This window comes from Camelus dromedarius, chromosome 7 (genome assembly GCF_036321535.1).
Source record: "Camelus dromedarius isolate mCamDro1 chromosome 7, mCamDro1.pat, whole genome shotgun sequence".
Classification (NCBI taxonomy): domain Eukaryota; kingdom Metazoa; phylum Chordata; class Mammalia; order Artiodactyla; family Camelidae; genus Camelus; species Camelus dromedarius.
This window is the reverse complement of record NC_087442.1, coordinates 58,250,084-58,262,672: the sequence shown is the minus strand read 5'-3', so window position 1 is coordinate 58,262,672 and position 12,589 is coordinate 58,250,084. Positions and strand designations below refer to the sequence as shown.

At 42.5% G+C, this 12,589-nt stretch overlaps 1 protein-coding gene and 1 long non-coding RNA gene across 3 annotated transcripts in view; one reads left to right on the top strand and one right to left on the bottom strand.

Moving 5' to 3' along the window:
• Positions 1 to 12,589, top strand: part of LOC135321694 (uncharacterized) — a 205,728-nt gene that overhangs the window by 89,382 nt on the left and 103,757 nt on the right. The window lies entirely within an intron of this gene.
• Positions 1 to 12,589, bottom strand: part of COL28A1 (collagen type XXVIII alpha 1 chain) — a 152,347-nt gene that overhangs the window by 55,383 nt on the left and 84,375 nt on the right. Inside the window, exons 25-26 of the mRNA XM_064487550.1 lie at positions 10,039 to 10,107; positions 7,975 to 8,043 (exon numbers count right to left, since the gene is read on the bottom strand). Of these exons, the coding sequence (XP_064343620.1) occupies positions 7,975 to 8,043; positions 10,039 to 10,107 (138 nt within the window). The remainder of the gene's footprint in view (positions 1 to 7,974; positions 8,044 to 10,038; positions 10,108 to 12,589) is intronic.

Genomic DNA, 12,589 nt, shown 5'->3' with positions numbered 1-12,589 from the left:
TACTCATTCACTTATCACAGAGATTTGCAGTACAAAAAAGTGTGTCCGTCAGCCAGTCAAACCAGAAAGGACTGGATAAGCCTTTGAATGTGTGAGGGCACAGTGGTTATAACAGCCTCGCCCCAATGCAGCTACGCACAACAGCCCAGATCCTGCTGTCATCCTAGTTTTATGCCTGGCAGTTGATTTCAAAAGGCCACTAAGTCCAACCTCTGGCTTTGGACAGAACCATGCTTAGGGGAAAATAAAGTGCTTCTTAATGATTCTTTTTAAAAATTTAGATTATTAAAAAAAAGACCTCACTTCATATATCTCGTATCTCCAAGGCCCAACTTTACATTCTCAGATGGAAATACAAATTTTGAGTGGCATTTAATTTTGAAAGCCTCAAACTGATTTTTTTCCTCTCTCTGACGTCTACCCTGACTTGATAAGTACCCAATGTGATTATTTCAGGGAGGCTGCATGGAGTCGCCACTGTAAGTGACCTTGAATACGTTATTTAACTTCTCTGTGCTCTGTTTCCCAGAGCCTAGCTCATAGGCTGGTGAGGCTGGAATAAGATAATACATAGAATTTAGAGACTATAATATATGGTCCTAGAGCTCTCCCCACACTCAAAGCTCTAAGTCGTAAAGGCCCCTCTTACTTTGCAGAAAGGAGAAGGGAAAAATACATACTAATAATTTACCTCTAACCAAGCATTGAAAGGTGGGAAAAAGATAAGATACCTTTTGTAAATTTTCAACAGTGAAATTCATGGGCCGTCAAGAGAGCAGCAGCTAAGAGTAATATATCCCTGTCCTTTATTTAACTTGGCTTTATATGGACAAGAACTGTTATAAGAACGAAAGGGAAGAAGTATATGTCTTTATATATTAGATAGATGTGCATGGGTAGGAGGCAGGGAGGGAGAGAGGAAGACATGAAGGAAGGAAGGGGAGAGAAAAATTCAGAACAGTTTAAAACAGCAGCACATCTACCATGATACATTACATACTACTGTGGCAAAATGAGTAGTTTTAGTGTGTAACTGCTCGAATGAAATCTTCCATATAATTTTGGACCTTTTGGTAATAATTGGAAACTTTTTTTAATATTCAGCATCAGCACATGGCATTGAGATATTGTCTTATCTTTATTACCAAATCTTTAGTCCTTTTGACTTTCCTTTTGGAGTTGGGGAAACCACCTAAACCTTGGCCAGGATAGTGTGGGAAAAATGACTTAGAAATTAGGTTCTGCTTTCAGGTCCATGGTAGCATAAGGAATGTGGCACAGATGTCAAACAGACTCTGTGATGGTCACTAACCATTGCATAGCTCCTTGTTCATGGTAAACAGACAACAAATGTAAGATGATAATGATGACTGAAGCCCCACTAAACTGAGAGCCTAAAGGTTCCATTCCAATTCTGATTTGGGAAATGGGCCATTACAGAAGGAAATTTTAATAATGAGGTTGACAGAAGAAAATATTGTACCATATCCTGATTCAGATTAAGGAATTAAAAAAAAATCCACCCTTTTTCCTAATTGGCTCAAAGGAATAAAAGCCACTTGGTTCAGGAGGAAAATGAAAGTATGAATCAGTAAGTGAGAAATACAAATGAGCCGAGGGCCAGCCTCAGTTAATAAATGCAACCTTTCCTTGACCTTTAGTATAGAGAAGTATAGAGAAGATTATGGGCTCAGTGCTTTTGGCTTTGGTTTGTAACCCATGTAATTAATTTGGAATGAAAGGTATAAAGGTAGGAAATCCCTTCAAAATCTGAAACTAGGATTGTGGACTTTGATAACCAGGACCAGTTTTTAGCCACAGCCCTCTCCTGCCACAGGCGTGTTTTGGCAGGTGTAATCCCAAAACAACCGGCTATTTAAGGTTTAAACCTCTCATGTGGTTCCAACAACTCCTTTCTTTGTAGAAGAATCATTGTGGGAATTTGAAAATTACAACACAGAAAAGCTTTAGAAGTTCATTCAAAGATGGTTTTTGGCATAAAGGCACACAATCTATGTTATGCTGTTAACTGTATTCCTTATTGTGTCAGTTTAATTTCTAAGGTGTGGTCAAGTTAAATGCAGCGATCATACTACAAGCAAAGATGGTTTAATTTTCTATTTTTGGTGCTGTTATTTGTCTGTGGTCAGAAGGGGTAAAGAAAACTTTAAATTGAAGTATCAAGAAGTCATCATATTAAAATGTGTGTATATGTATTGTTACCTCAGTAATATTAATAACATCATATGCATGCTTATGAGCTTAGAAGACTAGAAAAATGTCCTTATGTCAATTAGTCTTAGTCTTTCTGCAGTATTTACAACTTAGTGTGTACTGAACTGACCCCTGACTTTTTATAAGTGGGACTCTTTTTTTCCCCCCTTAAGTCATTTTTATTTCAATGAATAAACCATTGTTATTTGGTCCTTAAGGGGGGCAATTTCCCATGCAGTAATAGGTCCACTCTGATCAAAAATCTAGTCAAATGGATTCTGGAGACATTTTTAGTGTGATCAGGTCACAGGTGGGAGGCAGATGGCTGGCTGGCAGGTGCCCTGTGAGAGTTCACTACAGTCTACTGACATTGTCATGCTTCCGCCGCTCTGTCAAGGGGAGCACGAGGAATTTGCAAAACCACAGTTACTTCCATACAGCTGGAAACAAACCAAAAAGTCCACCTAAGAAATGACATTAACCTTAAACGAGAATCTTACCCAGTTCTGGGTTCTAACCTGAATTGCTAATCAGAGAGCTTTGGTGGGAGAAACCCTTTTCTTTCTGGCTATCCCTGTGCAAGCTGGGCTGACTCACTCACCATTACACCCCTGCTGGTTTCAAGTGCTTCTGGCATCCCTAGTAATCCCCTAGGACTCCAACCCTCCCTGTTCTCCATGTGAGCCTGAATCACTGGCTTCTCTGTCCTCCTGACGTGGAGCTCACTGCATCAGCTCCACTCCAGTCCTCTGATGCCATGCCCATCTCTCCCCAGCCTTTGAACCACAGCGCTCCTGTAGGGTTTCGGGCATCCCTAATCCTTTGGCCCTGGCTCCGTCAAAGACAGGAAAGAGCACTTCCTGTTCATATCCTGGTCCCACCAAACCCCAACCCTCCTCCAGCTCCTTGGCTGGTACTCAGCCTGTCCACTCAAGACAATTTCTAAATTATCCATTGGTGCTTTCGACACCACTCAAAATAAGTAAGAAGATGTCAAGGAACTAAGGTTTTCTTTTTTTTTTTTTTTCTTTGAAGGTAGGATAAAAGGAAGGATAAAGTTGTACCCAGTCCTTGTAAGCGAGGTGACTATGCCCCACAGTATCAGGAGAGTGACAGGCATTCTGGAGGTTGCCATGGATACCATTCTGGTTTTCTGTTTTCTTCCAGAAGGACCAACATACTTCAGAATAATATATAACTTTAGAATGCCCATCCTTCCCAGAAGCAGGTTAAATGGTGCATGGCAGCAATTGCCAGCTCTCTAACAAACCTCATGTTCCTCTTCTTCCCGGGCACACAGCTAGACTACCTTTCCAGAAGATTAGTTCTTGCCAAGAAACTGTGGGCTGAGGCGGTATGTGTCACCTTTTGGCCAAGACTCTTAAGAAGCAGGTGTGTCTCTTGCACATGCTCCCCCTCTGCTTGCTGTGGGTGTAAGTGGTAAAGAGGCCCAGCAGATGGAGGAAATATAAACAGAAGTTGAGATTCTCTGAAATTCTGTGTGGAAGAAAACTGCCCACCAACGAGGAACACCCCCGTTGGCCTGCTCCATGGACAAAAACCTCTACTGTGTTTGAGTCATCGTATATTCAGGTGTCTTTTTGGTACAGGTGGCAGGTCTACACTGGCAGGTCTATTTTAGAGCATTAAAGCACACGAATGTCAGAATTCCGGGCCTTTATCCTGGAAACTACAAGAGGGACTAGTCAAAAGGGAAGGGAAGCAGGAAGGAATTATAATGCGAATAACTACAAACATTTACTGCACATGTAACCCTGTGCTGGGCCTTGTGTCAAATGCATCACACACACTGTCTCATTTAATTTCATTTATTCCTCATAACAACTTAAGGAAATAGTACTATTATTAGCCTCATTACTCAGATGTGGAAACCAAGGCAAACCTGTTGATTCTGTAGCTCAAGCTCTAGCTGAGTGTCCACTAGGCACTTTGTACAGTTAATTTCATCTTCACAACAACTTGTAAAATAGGCATTATTATCCCCATTTGAAAGATGAGTATGCTTTAAGTTTCAGCAGAGATAAATAATTTGTCTGAGCATACACAACTGGACAGTTTCAGGCCAAGGTCTGAGTGGCTCTCAAGCTCTCTCTCTTTCCATCACACCACTGAGGTCAGAATCTAGGTAGAGGGGAGGGGTCATTTGGACTAAGTTTCCCTCCGTTTCTGGGTCCCAGGTGTCTCGGAGGTTGACCTCTTAGTTCTGGGGCCCTGGAACCACTGCTGTCATCACTATTTGTCAGCTCTGGAGACACGGGGATTCCTGCCAGGTCACACAGGTCATGTTCACCAGACTCCGCCGCATGTCACTGAGCCTTTTGTTCACACTGGTGACACACTGGCTGGGCCTGAAATGTGAGTCAGCCCATCCTTTGCCACAGCCTAACTGCAGGGAGCATTTCCTCAGGCAGTGTGAGATCAGTCTCGTTCAGGTCTAACCGAAGAATGGAAGCCAGTGGCACAGAAGCTCAACCTTTAAATGAATAAAGGGTTTACATGTCACAGGAGCTATGGTCCCAGTCCACACATCTGTCTCAGAAACCCCTGAAGTCACAGAGGGCCAGCAGGAATCCTGTTTTTATAAGGACCTCCTGACCCTCTGAGAAAAAATACTCTGGGAATGCCATTGCAGATCAGGACATGGGAACTGATTGGAACAAAGATGGAGGAAAACAGGTATGGCTCCTGAGTAGAAGTGAAGAGTGGGGTGGAGGGAAACCATTTCTGTCTGTCCTCATACTTGGCCTTTCCTGGATGGCCCACGCTCTCGTTCTGTCCCTCCTGGCCCCTCAAGGGCTCGTCGACACATCAAGCAATCCCTCCAGACCATGCCCCCTCCCTTCTCCCTCCTGACTTACTCTAGGGATGATTGGCGTATCTAGGGGAACTGGTCAGTGCTGGAGGCTCATGGTGGGACAAGGTGCTGGCATCACAGAACCTCTGGACCTGTGCTGTCAAACTGAAAGACCGAGGCCACTTTGGGACCAAAGAGCCATGGTCTCATATCCATCACATAATCAGTAGTCACTTGTGGTTGAGAAAAGCACTGAGGCCCCTGAAGGAGCTGGAGCTCCTCTCTGGTGTAGACCCAGCTGGGCCACAGCAGGGACTGCAGAGCAATGGCAGGAGGCTGCTGTGGTGCCCAAGGTGGGAGAGCCCACCATGTTTTCAGGGTTTCCTAGGACCAGGGCTGCCACAGCAGCAGCCCCAGGTGGTCCCAGAACACTGGGAAGGGCAGGAGGAGGGGGTTCCCAGATCACACTCTTCCATACTGAGCATCAGAAGAATATGTGGGAGGGGCAGCCTCTCACTCCTTCTAGTCATGCCCATCCCTTCTCTCAGTGGTAGACAGAGGGAGTCTTTTCTGAATACTTGTCTGGTCATGTCACCCTTATCTGTCTTGCCCATGCTCTTAGGATTATGACCAAACATCACTGTGGCCTACAGGACACTACAGGGCACTTGCCTACCCCTGTAATCCCAATTCATTTCATTGTGTCACTCCTCCCTACTCTGTGCAGCTCAAGAATGATTATTTTATGTCTGTAAACCCCATGAGGACTAAATTCATGTCTTCTAACTCATCATTTTGTAATGCACTTAGCTTATCTGGCTAATGTAGATGGTACTCACTCAGGATTGGTTGGTTAGTTGAATGAATAGCTGACAGAAGAGCCAACAGTCTTGCAGAAAAGTTAGGTCAGTGCTGGAGCAAATCCCCCTGTGTTTGCAGCATGAGCCCTTAGCTTTCCCTTGGTTGGGGTGGCATAGAGAGGCAGGGCACAGGTCAGGCCCGAATGTCAAAGGTTAACAAGGGCTTCCATCAAATCCTTACCAGCAGATGTATCGACAGAAGCAAGTTTTACTGACTCATATGGTTTTTAGAAAGGGGTGTGAAATAAATTCAACAAATGAACATAAGAAATGAAATTTCACTGAATATGTAGCTTTAAAATGACTTGGAGGAACACCACCAATTCAGTTTTTTAGTTCCCTCCATTGTGCAGTGATGGTACAAGCCAGGGCCAGAAAAATGAGGCAGGAATCAGGAAATAGTTTTGCCCTGCTGCCAACAGGATGCCATGCAATCCCATATGTCGAGAGGTTTTAAGAGGCAGCCCTGGTCAAGGCTCCCTGTCAAGTAACATCAGGCCACAGCCCTCCATGCAGGAAAAGCTTATCTCACTTCTGACAGGACTGGAAGTGTGGCACTTTAAATTTTGGTTTTTCCCTCACGATGGTAGATTCCCTACCATAATTTCATTCAGGAAGGATTCTGAATGTGGCGTGACCCAGAGGATATAAAAGAAAGGGCAGGATACCACGTGAGTCAGAGTTGATGCAGATGAGTTAAGTGCAACCTAAGAGGCTCCTATGTAAATAAGGAAATGTGTCCCAGATAACAAAGGCAGAAAGCTGGCTCCAGATTTACCAAGGTAGTGATAACAAACAAACAGCACACGTAAATTGAGTTATATTGGAGCAAGACCGGTGGTCTAACATGAGCTCACTGCTTAAGCAAACTCATAAATACAAAACCATCTGCAGAGCGTTACCATCTTTTAACTGCAGAGTTTAAAGATTGAGGGATGTTGTTAACAAGGAAGCGGGTTTTTGCTGTGTTTTCCAGTGCTTGTGTGCTGTCAGCAACATGTTAACTGGCCTTTGCTTGGATACTCAGCCAGACAGATGAACTATTATTTAGAAGACCTGCAGTGGAAGCCCTTGACAATGCGTGATAGACCGGAACCATTAACACAGATTCAATGAGTTTTGCTCTAGGCTAAGCTCACTCTTTACACAGGAGCAGGTGGGTTAATTTCAACACAGGATTTTCACATTTATTATCTTGTGCTCCTACTGTCTCCTACTTACTAAGAAATTCTGTTATCTGAAAAAGAGTTTCTTTTTCCACTTTTTTAAGAGTCAATAGCAATGATCCAGGAGTGAATTACTCAGTTTTGAGGCTTAATCATAGAAGTTTATTTAGGGGAAAGCAAATAGAATGAGGGTGAGCCAACAAACAAACAAACAAACAAACATATTAGAAGTAGCAGAGGGAATTGTTTGAAATTACACAGCAACCATTAGACGCCAAATCTTGTCTACTGATACATGGGAAACCCTGGGAGTTGCACCTTGCTAGGTATGCTTGCTGCGGCTGAGACAGAAATAAAGCAGAATGCAGGCAGCTGAGAACTCCCGAAGCACACAATCAGGCCTAGAGCAGTGGTTCTCACCTGGCTGCTCAGGAGAATCCCGTGTGGGGGCTCTCAAACCCCCAGTACTTAAGCCCTACCCCCAGAGAATCAGATTTCCTTCTTCTGGGGTAGGGCATGAGTATTAATCAAAAGCTCCTTGAGTGATTCCTTTGTGAGCTCAGACTGGGAAACACTGATCTAAGAAGGGAGGATGCAGCTGAGAAAGGCAAGGGAGAGGGAGAACACGCAGTGGGGCACAGACCCTCCACTCAGCTCAGAAACCCACAGGAACAGCAAACCACTGCGACTGCTGTTTTTCTCCAAGCTACTTACGCCACGTTCAGCGCTTGTGACACTAATGTACTTAGACCATTTGTATGCTGCTGCACGATGCCTCTAAACACTGGGTGCAACTTTAACTGCTAAGCTCACATGAAGTCCATTTCATGACAGTCATACTTTGTATTATCCACACCCTCTTCTCCCCATCACCCTTGTGAATTGAGAGAGGACTCCAGCACCAATCCCGTTCACTTACTTTAATACCTTGTAATCCGTAGCCAGGGGGGCCAGGAAGGCCAGGCAAACCTTTCTGCCCAATATCACCCTGTTCAAAGATAGAGAGAAAAGGAAGAGAATTAGGAGATGTAGAAAGAAACAACAGATTACTGCTCTGGGCTTCATTGTGACTCTAGTCTGGTCGAGACCTACATCCACGCAGCCCATGAGCTGTATCATATTTTAGATAAAGCAGTGTTTTTCCAAAATTTTTAAGCCATAGAATTGTTTGCAAAAATTTTACATATAACCCAACTATGAATAGATAAGGCAGAGCTGATTGGCATAATATGGAGAAGTGCTGGCCCCACAGCATTGTCTGCTTGGGCCCTACCTCCAACCCCTAGAACACCAGGGATTCGAAGACCACTCACACATACTTCTGTGTAGCCTTTAACATGTTGCTCCATTTCAGTGTAGAGTGCTAATTAATGGGGGTTTCAGTTAAAGACTCAGTGGCTATTGATGTGGATCAGGGATGAATTTTTAAGAAAATATGTAAGTGAAGCAAAAACAATATCATTTCACAGTGTGTGTTCCTTACAGCATAGGTTGACCCCATGTTTCTTAAGGAAAGACTTCTATGGTCAAATAAGATTGGGAAATATTTATACCATGGTATATGCCTCTCCTTGGACGTCTCTAGAGTATATTAATATATCAATGCCCCTAAGAAGTCCTACAGTAGAGAAATTAGTCTAACTTTGTCCCAGAGGTTCCCAAATTAACGTTTGATGGAACAAGCTTTACGAAATGCTGAGTTAATGTAAGTTACTGTATAAGTCAGCCTTTTTCTTTCCAATATATGAAAAAGCTTTATTTTTTCTGATTGTAAAGAGGAAGATTTTTTTCTGCAAAAAAAAAAAAATTAAAAACAAAAATGACAATAAAGAAAATAAATAGACCTAGCATTCCATCACCCAGTGATAAGAACTACTAATATCTTGGGAGGATCTTCATCCATATAAAGTGACCTTCAAGGTTAAGAAATAGTCCACTGCCAAAATGGACTTGATTGTTTAAAAGGAGATAAACTAAGAATCTTGGTAATTCTGAGATCCTCAGTAAAATATCTGACAACTAAAGCCTTTTCCCTTTCCTCTCTGATAATAGGGTTCTAATTCACATTTGTGCATTTGAGATGTGAATATGTCTATTTGAAATTTGAATTTGTCATGGATGGTTTACTGAAACCCATTTTCCCTGTGAACATGCCTGATACTTCTTTACCTTATTTTTTGAACAAATCAAAGAACTATTTACTGAGCAAATGGATGAATAATTAAAACAGGGCTTCTCAATCTCAGCATAATTCACATTTTGAGACGGGTAGTTCGTCATTCTGGGGGGGGCTGTCCTGTGCACTGCAGGGTGTTTAGCAGCATCCCTGGCATCTGCCACTAGATGCCAGGAGCCCTCCTCCCCCAAGTGTGACATGACGCCCCAGAATGATTCCAGACATTGCCAAATGTCCCCCGGGGGTGGAGAGGGGAGACAAAATCTCCCTCATTGAGAAACACTGGATTAAAAGAAGAAAAGAATAAATAATCACCAAGAGAAATAGAAATGAGAGCAAAGGGAGTCAAAGGAAGCTCCTCTCACCTTCCAAGGGGACGTACATCTAGACCCTGGCACTGAGGCCCTGACAGAGTAGACTACGCATATAGGACACAAAAGGTACATGAGCTGGCATCTTGTGGAAAGGCTACCACAGGCACCTCTGGCCAAGGGAAAGGCAGGCTTCCTTCGATGGCAGTCCCTCTGAAGAACGTGGACGTATTTGGAGCACCTTGCAGTCACTTTTTAAAGGGACACTACCTTTCTAATTTCTTTGGGCAGGGGGTGGGGGGAAGCGAATGGCTTTATAAACTTAAATGTTCTATTTTACTGAAAGTTTACCTGATATGGGAAAATAAGTCTTCATCAACTGTGAAGGAAAAGAATCAGTCAACATCAGAATGAACACTCCTGTGCAGTCCATGTTCACTTGGTCACAAATGGGACCTGACCCTCGCACAGAGCACAAAGCTGAGGACTCACTCACCTTTGGCCCTGGGGCTCCTATGCCCCGAGGCCCAGTGGGACCTGGAAGGCCTCTGACACCAGGCTCTCCCTGAAAAGACACAATGAGTGACAAGTTACTCATTTTTTTAACTTTATGTTGAATAATATTTCATATAAAACTTCATATTAAAAATAGTTCATATGAACTTTAATATTCAGAAATAAATTTTAAAATCTCAGACACTTGAATTTGACTAAGATAATAATTGGGCCCTTTTCTCCCAGATCACCTTTCTCTGCTTGATCAAGGGAGCATTCTCTCACTGTTTTCATTTCTTACTTCCATTTATCAAGCCAGTTGATAAGGGGTCATTTCAAAGCAATCAAGGCAATTAACTTCTTGGCAACCTTAATATGTACTTTTTCAGAACTCCCTTCTCTGGAATTTGGAAAAGTAATTACTGTCATTGTGAAGCGGGGCAGGGTGAAGAGATAAGAGTGAAAAACAACCTTTAAAGGATGTAACCCCATCCTGAACTAGTCGCTCTTATTTTTTTACGCGACAAAGATTGGCTCAAGGACACTTCTGCCTCCACTACAGTGGTTGTGACTGAAGGGTGGGTTCCCTAAAGGCTTTCAGTTTCTCCAGAGCGTGACAGTTTCATCACAGGCAACTATCACCAGAAAGCAGGTGGGACCTGATTAGGGTAGGTTAGACCTGTTTGAGATACGGATGATGGAAAGAAGCACAGAAATGAAAATCTCTTTATTAAGCATCTTCTGTGTACCCAACACTATGCTGTGAATGTTCATATACATTATTCAGTATAATCTGGTAGTCACAAGAATCCTGTATGACAGTGATGACTAATTTATCTAACTTCTCTGAATCTCAGTAAATTCATCAGATGCATAGAAAATCATGTCTATCTTTCATGGGGATGACAATGAAGGAAGACAAAGAATGTAGTGCATCTAATTTCTTTGGAGAGGGGAAGCAAATGGCTTCGTAAACCGAAATGTTCTAGCACAGAGTAGGTACTTGGTAAATGTTGACTCCCTACCCAACCTGGTTTTCTAAAGACGGAACTGAAGTTTGCCCAAAGCTGCACAGCTATTGAGAGGCAGTGCTGAGAGGATGTGGAGAAATAGGAACCTTTGTGTGATGCTGGTGCAGCCACTTTGGAAAACAGTTCAGCAGTTTCTTAAAAAGTTCAACATAATTTTACCATATGATCTAGTCATTTCACTCCGAGGTATACACCCCCCAAAAATGAAAACATATGTCCACATGAAGACTTACATACAAATGCTCTCAGCAGAACTATTCATAACAGCCAAAAACTGGGACTAGCCTAAATGCCCATCAACTGGTAAACAGATAGACAAAATGGAGTATAGTCAGCAATAAATGGGAACGAACTACAGCTCTATGCTACAAGATGGAGGAACCTCAAAAACATTATTCTTAATGAAAGAAGCCCCATATATGAGATCACATACTGTTTGGTTCCATTTATATGAAATGTCCAGAAAAGGCAAATCTACAGAGACAAGAAGTCAGTCAGTGGTTGCCAAGGGCCAGGAATAGGAACGAGGAAGGGGGATTAACTATAAATGGGTAGGAGGGATCTTGTTGGGGGGATGAGAATGTCCTAAAACTGATTTGTAGTGATGGTTGTACAACTTGGGTAAATTTATTTTTTAAAAAAATCATTGAATTGTATATTTGAACTAGGTGAATTCTATGATGTGTAAAATATGCCTCAATAAAATTATATATATAAAAAAAAGGCAGAGCCAGGCTTTGAACCTAGAATTCCCAAGCTCTTTGCCCAAGGTCCTATTTTGTCCATATTCTGTCAAAAGCTAAATAGCTTATAGCTTTCAACAGAGCAAAAAACATGGATTATAAGAAATGGATTAGAAGCCCATATTTTGTTTAGCTTTACTTTCTACTTACAAACCCTAAAATACTTCTAGAGAAAATAAGGCTTTTAAAACAATGAGGACAGCCATTAAACTTTATCTTATCACTGAGTTCATTCTTTTAATCTCTACTTTCATAATTACATATTTCCCCTTTGCTTACAGGCCCCTTTTATGATTTGGTCTCCTCTCTCCAACTCTTCCACTTAGAACTTAGCTGCTTTTGAGACCACAGGTACTAATTATCTCTTTAACACCTCTCGTTTTCTGACTCCCAGCTTTCAGGGACACCAAGTTTCTCCCAACTTAAATGATCACTCCTATCATCAAGAGCTCCAAGTACAGAACATGAACTTTTCCTGTATTATACAGATGTCTATTATCTCTTCTTTCTTGAGTACCTTGGAAGTACCTTTAGAGGAGTATCTATAAATTCACTGAGTGAGAGTCTCCAGGTATACCTGATCCACACACTTGCTCCATGTTCTCTCTCGTTCAGTTCTCTCCAGCCCTTCCCACTTGATATCTGAAGGCTAAATACAATAGAAGAGCTGCCCCCTGTGGGCATCTTACTGCCCTTCTGTGTATCTGAACCTTGGCCAGTGAGCTTTAAGGGTGTGATCCTATGTCATCTGCAGTACTGTTGTGTTTACCTCGAACAA